This window comes from Globicephala melas, chromosome 15, assembly GCF_963455315.2.
Source record: "Globicephala melas chromosome 15, mGloMel1.2, whole genome shotgun sequence".
In the NCBI taxonomy this organism is placed as follows: Eukaryota; Metazoa; Chordata; class Mammalia; order Artiodactyla; family Delphinidae; genus Globicephala; species Globicephala melas.
In genome coordinates, this window is record NC_083328.1 from 2,924,622 (window position 1) to 2,938,500 (window position 13,879).

The following is a 13,879-nucleotide window of genomic DNA, read 5'->3' on the forward strand; positions in this document are numbered from 1 at the left end:
AAGGGAAGAGCTCGGCTGGGAGGGGTGGGCTCGCCATTGTCAGAGGGCCCCCCAGCCTGCGGAGGCAGAGGCCCCCATCGGCGTAGCTCCGGTCCTCCAAATGATGGCTTTATGGTCACTAAAGAAACCAGATGTGGTTTTGATTTCTCTGCTCGAGGTTGCTCAAGGCAGTGGTGTTCTTCCTGCAGATCTACCAACCTCTAAATACTTTGTGTCTCATGGGAACTTTGAGAAAAACTTTTTCCTTGGAACTCCTCCAGCTGCGGCTGGAAGGGACCAAGGCTTCAGAGGGCCCTGCCAGGGGATCCTGCAGTTCCCCGTTGTCCTTGCTAATAGCCTCAGATGGGCATCAGTTGCCCCGGTGGGCTTGGGCTCCACGCCCAGGTTGGCACGTTTGGCAAAATTATTCAAGGGCATTTCTCACTGAAGCTACAAGTGATCTGCTGTTGTGCCTAGGTACCTTCTCAATAACTTCAGTAGGCCGTTTGGAAAATTGACCTAACTTCCTGAAGAACACCCTCTTACTTCTCTGTCGCACCCAAACTACACGTGGCCCCAGTTTCTCCGTTGGTTGTGGTTCTTTTGCATTAAAAGGTAGGTTATGCGTTTATATGCTTGAATGGAAAGCTGCTGTCTCTGTTCGTTTGGATCGCTCCAGGGTCCAGCCATGCAGTTCCTAAATCCACACTCCTGTTCTGTGTTTTATCAATAAATAAATAAACGAATAAGCCTGCTGCAGAGTTGCCTTTTATCACCTTCATTTTTCTCTGCTGATGAAAATACATTCTTTGTAACATTCCATTGATTTCCAAATGTGCAAGTTTTCAAACATGTTATAAATGAGAAGAAAAGAAACTGCTGGATTGTTTGTCAAGCTGTCACATTATTTTATTTATCCTCTCTCGTCGATAGAAAAGTCCAGAAGTGTATTGAGATAAAAATGGGAGTACACGTAAAGATAAAATTGTGAATGGGGTATACAGCTGTGTTCCCTCCCACCGTTGCACAGTAAACAAGGAGTGAGTCGGCGGTGCAAACTCTCCTCGGAGGGAGCAGCAGGGCTTCTGGGACGGGGCTCGCCCAGCGGCACTGCCCAGCGCCTTCGCGGCCGTGAGCGGGTTCTCGCTCACTGAGCGACTAAGCACACAGCGTTTAGGATAGGAGAGTCTGCTTCGGCAGCTCCACACACAAGGGATTATTAACGCAGGAATTTACACGCCTGCCTCGCCCGTTCAGGAGCCAGGGGCGCAGAAACTAAAAAGTGGGTTTGGGGAAAGTGAAAGGTGGGAGGGACTTTCTATTTGGTGAACAAGAGTTTTCCAATCAGGAGAAAATTCATGCTGTTTATTTCACTTTTCACAATAAAGTGCATCTTAAAATTGCCCAGGTTCTGCCTTGAGAAACTCACCTCTTGGAATCTGAGGGAATGACCTGGTTTGCCTGTTGCCTATACACCTTTTACTGTAGCACATGTTAACAGCAACAAAAATAATAATTGCTATGGGTTCTTGGAGATTATATATATAATATACACACACACACACACATCTCTCTCTCCTAGTCTCTTAAAACGTACGTGCCCTGGAGGGTTCAGCTCTACAGGATCTGAGCTCTCAAGACGCCAGCTCCCATGGTGGCAAGCGGTCAGACACACCTGTTGAGATGCTTTGCAGGCAGGAGAGCACTTAATCCCTTTGCCAGGCCGTTTTAATAATTCCGAGAAGGATGACAGACTCCGAAGGGTTGCAAAAGCAACTGATGAGTGGAAAAGCCACTGGAGCCCAACCACCGCCCCCCGCCCCGCCCCCCCACCCCCCCGCAACGAAAGCCGGACTCCCAGGTGCGCACTCGCCCTCCTTGCGCCACGTACTTGGTGGAGGGCGGTGCCGGGGGGCCGAGCCGAAAAGATGCTCTTGCTGCCTCTTCCGGCTGCCGCGAGAGTCGCCCGTCCGACATCTGAGCGGGAAGCGCTTCTGGGGACCCGGTCCAGCCGCCGCAGACAAGACGAAGGGCCTTGTTTTAGGAATCTGTGGCAAAGAGAAAGAAGATGATGTGCCCCAGTTTATAAGCGCAGGAGAGAATTTTAATAAATTGGTGTCTGGAAAGCTGAGAGATCTCTTGAACATATCTGGACCACCCCTGAAGGCAGGCAAAACCCAAACCGTTTATGGTCTGCATGAGGGCTTCTCCAGCATGGTGTGGTTGGCCTCGGCAAAAAGACGGCCGGAGTTGATGACCAGGAAAACTGGCACGAAGGCAAAGAGAACATCAGAGCCGCTGTTGCAGCGGGGTGCAGACAGGTTCAGGACCCGGAGATCCCGTCCGTGGAGGTGGACCCCTGCGGAGACGCCCATGCGCGAGGAGTGGTGCCTGGGCTCTACGAGTATGACGACCTGAAGCAGGAAAAGAAGGTGGCTCCATGGAAGTGGGTATCAGGAGGCCTGGCAGAGGGGAGTCCTCTTTGCTTCTGGGCAGAACCTGGCGTGCCACTTGGTGAGACGCCCGCCAATGAGATGACGCCAACCAGATTTTCCGGCATTACTGAGAAGAATCTCAGAAGTGCTGGTAGTAAAACAGACGTCCACATCAGACCCAAGCCTTGGATTCAGGAACAGGAAATGGGATCATCCTCAGTGTGGCCAAAGGGTCCGAAGAGCCTCCAGTCTTCCTGGAAATTCACGACAAAGGCAATGCAGGTGACCCTCCTTTGGTGTTTGTTGGGAAGGGGATTACCTTTGACAGTGGTGGCATCTCCCTCAAGGCGGCTGCAAACATGGACCTCATGAGGGCTGACATGGGAGGAGCCGCCAATGTCTGTTCAGCCATCGTGCCTGCTGCCAAGCTCGACCTGCCCTTCAGCGTCGTAGGTTTGGCCCCTCTTCGTGAAAATATGCCCAGCGGGAAGGCCAACAAGCCTGGGGATGTTGTTAGAGCCAAGAACGGGAAGACCATAGAGGTGGATGACACTGCTGCTGAGGGGAGACTCCTCCTGGCCGATGTACTCTGCTACGCACACACTTTTAACCCAAAGGTCGTCATCAGTGCCGCCACCCTGACAGGTGCCATGGATGCAGCTTCGGGGTCCGGTGCCACTGGGGTCTTTACCAGTTCTTCCTGGCTGTGGAACAAACTATTTGAGGCCAGCATTGAAACGAGAGACCGTGTCTGGAGGATGCCTGTCTTTGAACCTTACACGACACAGATTGTAGGTTGCCAACTAGCTGATGTTAATAGCCTTGGAAAATACAGATCTGCAGGAGCATGGACGGCTGCAGCATTTCGGAAAGAATTTGTGACTATCCTAAGTGGGCGCAGGTAGACATAGCAGGAGTGATGACCAACAAAGATGGTTCCTTATCTGTGCAAAGGCATGGCTGGGAGGCCCGCGAGGACCCTGATGGAGTTCCTGCTTCGGTTCCGTCAAGACAGCACTCAGTTCAGATGCTCTAGAATGCCTTCATTCTGTCTTAAACGGGCAGTAGAGCTTCAGAATACTTCTGAATGAACAGATCAAAACCTCTCAAGGGGAACAAAGGATGGTATTTAAAAACGTAGAACAAAATGAAATCTGTATGCCTTGATTGGTTTTTCACTTTATGCAGAGGTTTATAAAGGTAAAGCTAATATCTTGCCTGGCAAAGATTTTTAAGATGTTCTATCTTAAATGAATAATGATGATTTTTTAAAAGCTACCTAATCACTTTTCAGAGTATTTGTTTGTAACTGAGGAGCAAAATTGTATTTCAGATTTGTGATGCTGGGAATAATGAACAAACTAAAAGTCGCTATGCAGTTGTCAGAAACAATAAATCTAACTTTTTGTGCTCCCTGGTGTGGCTCTGATATTTACTTATATATTATCATAAACCCAGTGATGCTATAATATAACTTGTCTCTTCTGGCTGTGTTATATGAACTAAGTAATTAGGTTGGGTCTCAATGTTAATAATCACTTTGGGGCACTCAGTGATGAGCTTGAGTAGGTGAGGCGGTACTATTATCCCCACATTACAGATGAGGAAAATGAGGCACAGGAGAGGGTTAGTAACATGCCTGCGATGTCACCAAGTAATAAGTGGGAGAGCAGAAAGCAGTAGAGCTTTCTTCTTCTTCTTTTTTTTTTTTAAATAAATTTATTTATTTTAAAAGAAAAGAAAAGCCACTTGATTTTCTTTAAGTAAAACGTCTTGGAGCTGTTTTCGCCCATCCCCCAAAAGGGCACGAGTGTACCTTGCTGTGCATGGAAGAAGGTCAAGAATCATAAGAGACTGACCAATTAAATTGTGCTTTTTATTGCCAGAAAGCGGTTGAGAGTGGCCCTAGGCAGCCTGTTTGTAGAAGCTGAGCTATAGAACCGAACAAAAGAGTGACTCGAGCTCTGCAGTGTCTACCAGTGTGCTCCGTGGCACAATGAAACGCTTTTTGGGGAAGGTCAGGATTTTTACTTATATATAGCTCCGCCTTCCTTAGTAATTGTCCTAGGAGGGAAACTCAAAGATTCATCTTCAGAAACTGGGCAGAAGCAACCTTGATTGTCCGTGTGAGAATTCCTGTTCATTTGGAAGGAACAGCAGCCTCTTTCCTTAGTGTCATCATGTCTTTCTCCTCCTTCTTCCGCTGCCCCGACCGCCAATTATCCCATCCATGTGCACTTCCTGTGCCTGCCCTTTAAGACTCCAGCCGCCTGGGGGCCCTCCAAGCCCTGTCTTCCGTGCTCGTCCCCGAGCTCTCGTGCCGCTGACCAGCCAGTGCTCCTGCCCACGTGGACACCCCCAGGCCTCCTTGTCCGCCAGTTTCACATGCCCACATCATCACCCCAACCCTTCTTGCTCCTGAGCTTTCACTCTTATGAGCTGCTCCACCATCCACCCAAACCACCGGAGCCAGAAGCCGGGAGAGCTTCCCTGCGCACACCCGGCTGCCGTCGGCCCCTCTTCTCCCCCCACCGACGCCCGCAACAGCCCCGCGCGGTCTCCATCACCACTTTCCTCCTCAAGGGCCTTCAGTGGCTCTCCATTCCCTACTGGATAAAGTCCAAACTTGGTAGCATGGCCCCCGTCCCCTGACAGCCTCCTCTGGGGGCACTCCCAGGCCCCAGTTTCCCCTCAGCCTGCGAGAACCACTTGACAGTTTTCCAAACAAGCCAACCCGGTTTCCACTTTCTTTTTTCCCTGTTCCTGGAATGCCTTTCCTTCCCTCCTCTGCCTGGTGAATACTGTCCATCTTCCAAGGGCCGGGCTCAAGCCCTTCCTAATTCCCCTGGAAGAATCAATCTCGCAGCACTCCCGACCCTGCGTCCTGCCGCGTCCCTCCCCTCGGCTCTCCTGACCCCACCACCAGCTGCTTGCTCTTCAGACGTGACTCTCTTCCTCTGCTAAACCCAGACCTCCTTGACGTCGCTGACCTCTGACCCCCTGCAGTTAGCTCTCCTATTCCCCACGCTCGCGCAGTGCCTGCAAATAAGAGGTACTTGCTCCTGTATTATCATCCTGTAGCAATAAAGAGCTGGTAATGACAACCAGCCGCGCTCTATTTGGACAAGACTTAATGCTTCCTTCAACAAGCGCTCACAGAGGGCTCTTATAGCCCAGGCACTTTGCTCCGTGCAAAGATGACTAACACATCCGCCCCTCCTTATTCCAGAGGTGGACAGACCTCCGCGCAAGTCGGGACACTGCAGTGAGGTGAGAGCCGGCACCCGTGGCCCTGGCTCGAGACGGTCACTTCTTGCTCTGCCCAGATAGCCAGTTGCCTGAATTTTAAAGCATGTCTGTAATTGTTTACGTCATCTGGTCAATGCAACCAATAAATACCATCATTATTGGATGTTGGAAAAAGCTGTCAGAAAACACCGAGGAACCTATAGCTCAGCACTGAGGGCTTCCCTAAGGCCTTTCACTCCCGTGTGTGTTCTCAACCTTATTTTTCTCTTTTGTTCCTACAAGTTTTAGACCACTTGTTTTGGAGCAGGAACACTTGGAGGTTTCGAAAGGTCCTGGAGGCGCCGCTAGCTGCTGCTTCTGGACGGGACCCTCTTCTGACCTACGTGAGAACCCTGTAGGTCTGGACCCACTAGGAACTGAGAGCCGAGGTTCTTTGGAGTCTTGGGGGCCGTGGCCTTTGCCGCCGCCCCGTCTTTCCCGGAACGGGGCTGCCCCTGGTCGAATACGTGTGCCCGTGTGGTTGGCTCGCCTCGCACGCTTGTGTGTCTCCGGGCAGATGTGCCTCAGCATCTCCCGGTGGAGGGGGCCTTTGAGCTCGTTATTTTCCGGGCGGCCAGGGCGACACCCGGCTCCGCGGAGGGAACAGAGCGGGGAGCCGCAGCCTCGCTGGTTTGGCCGCGGAGATGCCCTGAGGCGCGTGGCCGGTAGCGCTCACCTAGGAAGCAGGACAGGCAAGATGACAGTTCTGACAGAGGAAGCCCAAACGAGGGATTTGCTTTCTCAGATGTTCTGGAAAATTCCACTTTCAGGGCATAGGCTCTTTTTTTGAAAGAAAGAGGCTATGTTTTGAGTGAGCTGTGGAGACCTTCATGAGGAGGCGTGTGGGGACGTGTGGGCCCCAAGCCTGCAGGCGGGCTCGCTCCTCCCGGGCCGTGAGCAGGGCTGCGGGCCTTCCCTCGAGGTCCAGCACCCCGCAGCCTCACATCCAGGGCGCACGGGCCTTCAGAGCGCCTGCGGGGAGGCCGTCCTGGCAGAGACAGGAAGCCCTGGGGCAGAGCAGGCACTGAGGGCCTCAGTCTCCCCTTCACCGCGGTGCTGCGGCCTCGAGTTCCGAAGCACGTCCTGTGTGCCACACGCTGTCTGATGTGCGTCGTGTAACATACAAACGTACGTCGAAAGTGAGAGTGTCAAAAGTATACTCTTGTTTTGAATGGCCCTGTGAGACGGGCATCATTTTACAAATTAGGAAGATAAGGCTCGGAGAAGTTGAGTCACTTGCTTCCCGCTGGGAGCCAGGGTGTTTCCACTGGATTCTCAATACAGTTCTCTTACTCCCAACCCCCAGGCTCCTGCCATCACTTGGCTGAGCTCCTGTGTCCTCCTTTGCCCACCTCCGTCTCCAGAGCTTGACTTTCTGACTCTGCGCCCAGATGACCGCGGGGCTGGCTCCTTCCTTCCAGGTCTCAGTCACCACCTCCCGCCTGTCCCTGTGCTTCTGACCCTGGGTCCAGGTGACACGCCCTTCATCCTCACGCTGCTGTCCCACCACCGGCACTGTGTTGACTGCAGGGAAGCAGGCTGTGTGCCATTCGTCCTACTTTATCTGCAGTAATTCCACAGCTTAGCAGTTCTGGTAGACTTTGAACGTGTTTTTTTTTTTTTTCTGTCTGAGAGATTTGATATTCTTTAAATGTACTTTTTAATTAAATGCAACCTGGACAGCTCCTCTCTACTCAGCCTCTCCAGTGATTAAGGGGTTCATGTGGGAGAAACTGACTAGGAGTAGACCCCATTTCCCTCTGCCTGGAGCCTTTCTTCCCATAACTACAAAGCACTCGCCTTTCTGCCTTTGAAGCTACCTAGCACCCACGGTTGCTGACCTCGGCAGAAATCCTCTTTTGCTTCGATGTCTGCACCTCCCAGCCACCTAAACCAACCTGGGAAATGCTCAGTTGAAAACGCTACAGTAAAGTCTCAATTAAGGAAATGCTCAGGGGAAGGAGTGTTCTAGTTAATTTAATTTCTGGTTAACTGAGCACAACCAAAGTTTTTATTAGGAGGAAACATCGTTATGTAAAAGAAGGCTTATGAACTTTGGATGAAGACATTCCTCTATTTAAAACCCATTCTCTACCATGTTTAGTCATGTGACTTTGACTAAAAGGGGGATGCTAATAGCTATCTTAAAAGCTTGTTGTTAGACTAAATTGGGCAACATTTGTAAATGTAAACACGTAACAGAATGTTGAGCGGCTGTGTGGGAACTTGGTGAAGTACAGTTTCCCTCCCACTTCCATTTTGTTTTCGTTCTTCTTGGAAATAATTCTTAATACGTTGGCATATGGTATTTTAAAAATGTTTTCTAATGCGGAACCCTGAAGGAGAGGGTAATTTTCCTGGTGGTGGTAGTAGTGGCTCATTACTGTAGAATATTTATGAAAAATTAACCAATCGTTGAGTATTTGTTCAGTGCGTATTACATCTTGGCCGCCGTGCGAGTACCAGAAATGAAGAGGCCATTTTATTCTTTTAAAAATGCCCAGATAGTCTTCTTTGCATTTCTCTTCTAAAAATTGAACGTGGGAAAAAAATTGGTAGAAAAGTCAGCTTGGCAGTTTAAAAATACACATCCATGACCTCCTCTCACTTAAAAAAGAAGTAAAAACCCACTAAAATGTGTAAGGTCGGATCTTACCAAACGGCACCGCGAAACAGAGGAAAGCTTCGAGTGAGCTGTAATAGGGAGCGCTCCCGGGCGAGGTTCACTGGTCCGAGAGAAAGGAGCCAGAGGAGAGAAAGGAGCCAGAGAAGTCGCGCCCGGGCGAGGGCCGGGCAAGACTTTATAGGGGAAGAAGGGAAAGGGGTGTGGTGAATCCGGGAGGGCGCAGGGTATTCCTTATTTGGTGGTCTTTTCGGGTATCCTGGGGGACCGTTAGTCCCGCCCCTCGAAAGGCGGAAAGGCTGGGCTGGGTTCAAAGTCCCCAGGTCAGTTCCTGGAACTGGGTGGTCCGGAATGTCTCCAGGGCAGTTTCTGGAACTGGGTGGTCCGGAGAATTTCGGTCTGATGCAACCTGTGAATCTGATTGCGTTCCCCTGCCTCGGGCCAGTTGGCCTTACAAAATGCAGTACAGGAGAAGAGACCGAGGGCCACAGGACAAGAAGGCGCTGTTAGTGACTGAGAGATGCAACAAGGGTCTGGATGGAGGAATGATTACCATGGGGGTGGGCGGAGGAGGTCTCGGCTTGGGGAGCGTCCTTGGCCACCTTGGGACTAGTTATGACCCAGAGCTAGAGCCGGGGTAGTTAATGGTTTGTGTCTGGGACAGTCTGCTGCCTACCTCCCACTGTAGAGTACTCGGCAGCTAAGGCAAGTAGACAGAGAGACAGACAGACAGGTAAGGACACCCCCCCCCCCCGCGCGCATCAGAATGAATGGCCCCAGAGGAAAGAGCCCTGCACTCTGGGGTTCAGGGTCCCTTCGGGACAACACTGAACTTCCCGCCTGATGGAGGCAAAGTTGCCCACTGACAAGTTAAAAGTCACATTTGGGGGAGGGGGTGGGTTGTCACATTTCGTTTTAAGCCTCTCTTTGCTGTTCTTTTTAATCCATGTGCTCATACGAATTTGACTGAAATTTTAAAACTTTTTTTTTTGAATGAAGCAAGTGTGCCAGCATCGTGTGCTACTGCGAGCACCGTCCTTGCTACCGAGGGATGTGGATTCCGGGAGCTTACGTAAAAGTTTACTGAAACGTTAAGTTTCAGTAGAAAACGCACAGACTCCTCAATCACAAGACCTTGCCTTGATCTTCCTGTTGTAGTTTCCATAAGTCAAGGTCACTTTGCCGGCATGTGTGTGCCTTGTGTGTGTGTGTTAGAAATGCACGTTTTAGGAACCGTCACATTTTATCTGCATCTCTGGGACCTACTTCTCCAAGCGTCATGTGTGATTCGCGCATCACCAGAAAGAACAAAGTGGTCGGGTTTGCGGGCAGGCTGACATTTACCAGCCCCGAGTCGAGCTGCTCGCTCGACTTGTCCCGTCGACCCCATGGGTGAGGGTCCTTGAAATCAGGCAACAGTCTGGGCCACGAGAGCAATACAGACGGAAGTTGCTGTTCCGTATGAATCACAATTACGAACGACTTCCTCTTTCCTCGGGGCGGCTGGAATCTCCGCAGGCGCATCCTCCCATTCGCTCATCCCTGGGCTGTGAACTCGGGCCTGGCGCTGACCTGTCTGTCGCCTGCGGGTCTCTCGGGGTCAGCGCGCAGGCGAGGCTGATCCGCCCGCCCGGGGGGGGGGCGGGGGGCGCGGGGAATTGCCCTCGGGGCGGCGACAAGCGCTGAGCACGGGCTTCCTCTCCGGCGCCAGGCGGAGCGCTGATTCATGCCAAATTAGCACCTTGCTCGGCGACCTCTGCGCGCCCCGCTGCTTTCCTTCACTTCACATGACTGTTTGCAAATATTAGCAGCTCAGGTCATTTCTGCTCACCAGCGACTTTCACAGATGACAGGCAGGCATTCAGCCTTTGTCACGAACGTGTCTGTACTCCGGCATCCTCCGAGGCTTGATAACCAGCCCCGCGATCCCCAGTCTCACAAGCCGAGGGTGTCGGGCGTTGGGAAGGTCCCGGGGAGGCCCTGCCGGGCGTGGGGAGGGGAAGGCTGCCCGGCGCTTGCCCGGAGCCCCGAGGGCCTGAAACGACCTCGCAGTAACTAGTCGATACACAGGGTTAAAAAATTGATTTGTTGGCTCTGCCCGCTTCAAGCTTTTTTTTTTTTAATTCACGTGAACCTTTAATTCCAGAATCTCATACTGCTTAGGCAGTGAAAGCCGGACTCAGAGCTGTGGGAAGTTGACTAGAGGCCAGTCCTCTTTTCTCCCCCTGCTCTCTCGCGATGCCCTGACCGCATTGCCCACAGCTGGAACCTTCCATGGTTCTCCTCAGCTGCTCTCACGGGTGGCGGGTCTCTGCAGCATGAGGTTCTCCAGGAAGCACTGGGCATTTGCTGTGATGTCAGTTCAGTTTTACTTCCAGCCTCTTCCATCTCCGCCCTTTATTGAAAGTCCTGTTCTCGAAATGTGCGATCAGTCCTCATTCTCCCTAAATAAACAGTCGTAATGCGCACGTAGTTTAATTTTGATATTACTTGTATTTGAGAGAAAAGTGGCAAAAACATCTCGTGTTTTTTTTCTCCCTTGTCACCAGAGGTATGAGCTACGTTATTTATAGTTTGATACTCACACAACAGAGACGGAGTCGGAATAGTTACTTTTCAGAGAGAAGGGATTAAACATGCACGCACAGAACCGAGCACTTGGTTCATGGGATGTCTTTGCCCCGGGGACCACGTTGGGGCCCAAGTCAGAGAGCAGCCGCCTCCCAAACACACGCGTGCCCAGCAGAGGGTCTGATGCATGAAATATTTGTGGAATTCAACGGATTTGAAAGTAGTGGGTAGACCAGGTAACTCAATCAGCAAAGTCTAAAATTGATAAAGTCAGCAAGCATTTTGGAAAATGCACAACAGTCTGAAGCCCTTTATGGGCACGATGTGTGGAGAAGCAGCAGGAGCTCTCTGTTCCCGTGGTTCCTGGGCGGGACATGTGTTTATGGACCAGGACCACACCGAGTGCCCCTCGAGGGCTGGGGTCGGGTCCCGAGGCGCTGGGTGTCCTGTCGGAGCAGCTGGACGGGACTCTCGTGTCACGTTCCAATCCTCACACCTTCTGTACTTCAGAGAGTTCCATGGGCTTCTGCTTTCTCTGCCGCAGGAGATGTTGGCACGCCTGAAGCCGTGGCCCCCGTCATCGTGATCCCCCCGAGCAACAGAAGCGTGGTGGCCGGGTCCAGTGAGACCACCTTGGAATGCATAGCCAATGCCAGGTGCGTGCCAGTCCCCCACGCGGGGAGTGACAACCCATGACAACCCCTCCTGCGTGTGGCTGGCTCTCCCAGCAACGGTGGTCTTGTTCATCCAGCTGGGCTGTGGGCACAGCGCGTATGGGAAGCTAGGACTCGGGTGTGCTGACCTTTCCCGGGCCTTGTTCTGCAGTATTTACATTGAATGTAATATCTATATTGGAAAGCAGCGCTTTCCACTTTAGCTCTGGGTCATGGTACAGGGTCTCTTCTTAGGTTCTGGCTGAGGAGCAGAGGGGAGCTTTGCTCTCCTTTGGGTGCAAAGGAAAGAGTTAATTCTCTTCTCCTCTGTCGTCGTAGGTGTTCTCAGCCCCATTAGTGGTCGCTCCAGGATGGAGTGCCCGTGATCACGCCTCCCATGTAGCGCGTCCCCTAGCAGTATTTGTTTTATGCATTCTTTTCCTGAGCAAATGGAATCATTAGCACTTATGGTCCATTGCTGCTGCAATTAGCTATCCCTGCTCAATAGCCCTTGAGCAGACTGTGTTGCTGACGCGTGCCTTAAGGGAGTAGAGTAATATCTGGATTGAGTTTTAAATGTCCACTGTTCAACCCACCATGGTTCCTGGTAGAATGATTATTATTGCCGTCTACATGATCCACAATTGTTGTCACTAAAGCCCTTCGTTCTCACAGGCCCATCGAGGAGCTGAGTGTGACCTGGAAGAGAAACGGGGTGAGAGTCACCCGTGGGCTCCACAGCTTCGGGAGACGCCTCACCATCAGCACCCCGACCTCCTCGGACATCGGGGAGTACGCCTGCGAGGCAGCGCTGCCAGGGAGTGCTTTCGAGCCCGCCAGAGCCAGAGCCTTCCTTTCCATCATAGGTGAGGCTCAAACTGGGACGCGGTGTCCTTTCTACCACAGGCGAGGCTCAGGCTGGGACGCGGTGTCCTTTCTACCATAGGTGGGGCTCAGGTGGGACGCGGTGTCCTTTCTACCATAGGCGGGGCTCAGGTGGGACGCGGCGGTGTCCTTTCTACCATAGGCGGGGCTCAGGTGGGACGCGGTGGCGTCGGCATCCTCGCAGGGCGGTGGCACACCCCAGGCCATGGAAACAACTAACACCTGTGTTCCACCGCCTATTTTTAACCCAGCACATGGAAGTGAAGTTGAGTTTATCTCCCAGATTCAGCCTAGTCTTCTTTCCCAAGAATATCAATGCGTTAAGTCCAAAGAGTTGATGTTCTGACTACTCCCAAGAAACGTCCTTCTGAAAACTTCCAATCGTAAAGCTTGGGAAATAGAGTGTCGAAATCCTTGGCCTGTGTATCACCTCCCTGCGCTGGCCTTTCTGCCATGAGCCTTTTCTATAACTCTTATTTGGCCGTTACGATCAATGTTCAGAGATTAATCTATGACCATTATTTTTTATTTTGTGACCCAGAAGAAAGTCAGAAAGTCTTGGGTGTTAACCTTTTGTTAAATTAGAAAGTGAGAACAGAGAGGCTTCCTAGAATCATGTGTTATTCTTAAACCAGGGAGAAGGGAGACAAAATTAGGCACATCTGAGCTGCTCTAAACGCTGGGAAATCTCGATGTTTAGGAAGGTGCACTGTACACAGACTAAGGGAATCCTCAGTCTATTTTCAGATTATGATAAGATTACATTAAATTGTGAGGCAAAGGCCTTTATTTCTCTCGTCTCTTCAGCTCCTGTAATGTGTTTAGGCCTCTTCAGCGGCTGTGGTCACTGTCGCAGTGACCCATCTAGTGGCCACTGCTGATAAGAGGTGCTTCAGGGTCCACTCCAAGTGGGAGAATCTCTGCCTCTCTCCTCTCCATGCAAACAAGGCAGACTGAGACCAGGAAGGATCCCATGAGCAGAAAGCCCTTTGAGAGCAATCGCCCCTCACATAACATATTTTGCAGTTTGCCACTTTGCAAACTAAGGAAAAATAAAAGCTTGTGTTTTCATAAAAAATTAGCAAGAGTGTGAAGAAATGCTGCATAAAAGGTGGTTTGCCTTGAGTGTGTCACATTCCTTTAAATCATTAGGAAGTGGCTCTGTGGCCTGAAAATGACTGCCAAACTCACGTGATGCAAAGCTGTCAGCCCCTCTGAAAGATGTGCACGAATTTTAAAAGTGTCAGAGAAGGCAGGTTTTGAGTCACAAATCATTGCTGATTCTCCACTAGGGATCTGAGCTGATTCTCTGCTCCCTTTCTCAGCCACGCTTTAGAGATGTCAGTACCCCATCCCCATTCCCGGCAAGGACCTTTCTGTCGGGGGTGATCTACAGCTACATGAGCACAGCGCATTATAGACTGAACCCAAATGAAAATTGTAAA

The 13,879-nt window shown here is 51.2% G+C and overlaps 1 protein-coding gene and 1 pseudogene across 1 annotated transcript in view; both read left to right on the forward strand.

Moving 5' to 3' along the window:
• Window positions 1–13,879, forward strand: part of SDK1 (sidekick cell adhesion molecule 1) — a 581,111-nt gene that overhangs the window by 335,708 nt on the left and 231,524 nt on the right. The window contains exons 6-7 of the mRNA XM_060285242.1: window positions 11,441–11,552; window positions 12,225–12,415. Coding sequence (XP_060141225.1) covers window positions 11,441–11,552; window positions 12,225–12,415 — 303 coding nt within the window. The remainder of the gene's footprint in view (window positions 1–11,440; window positions 11,553–12,224; window positions 12,416–13,879) is intronic.
• LOC115847103 (cytosol aminopeptidase-like) lies at window positions 1,908–3,505 on the forward strand (annotated as a pseudogene).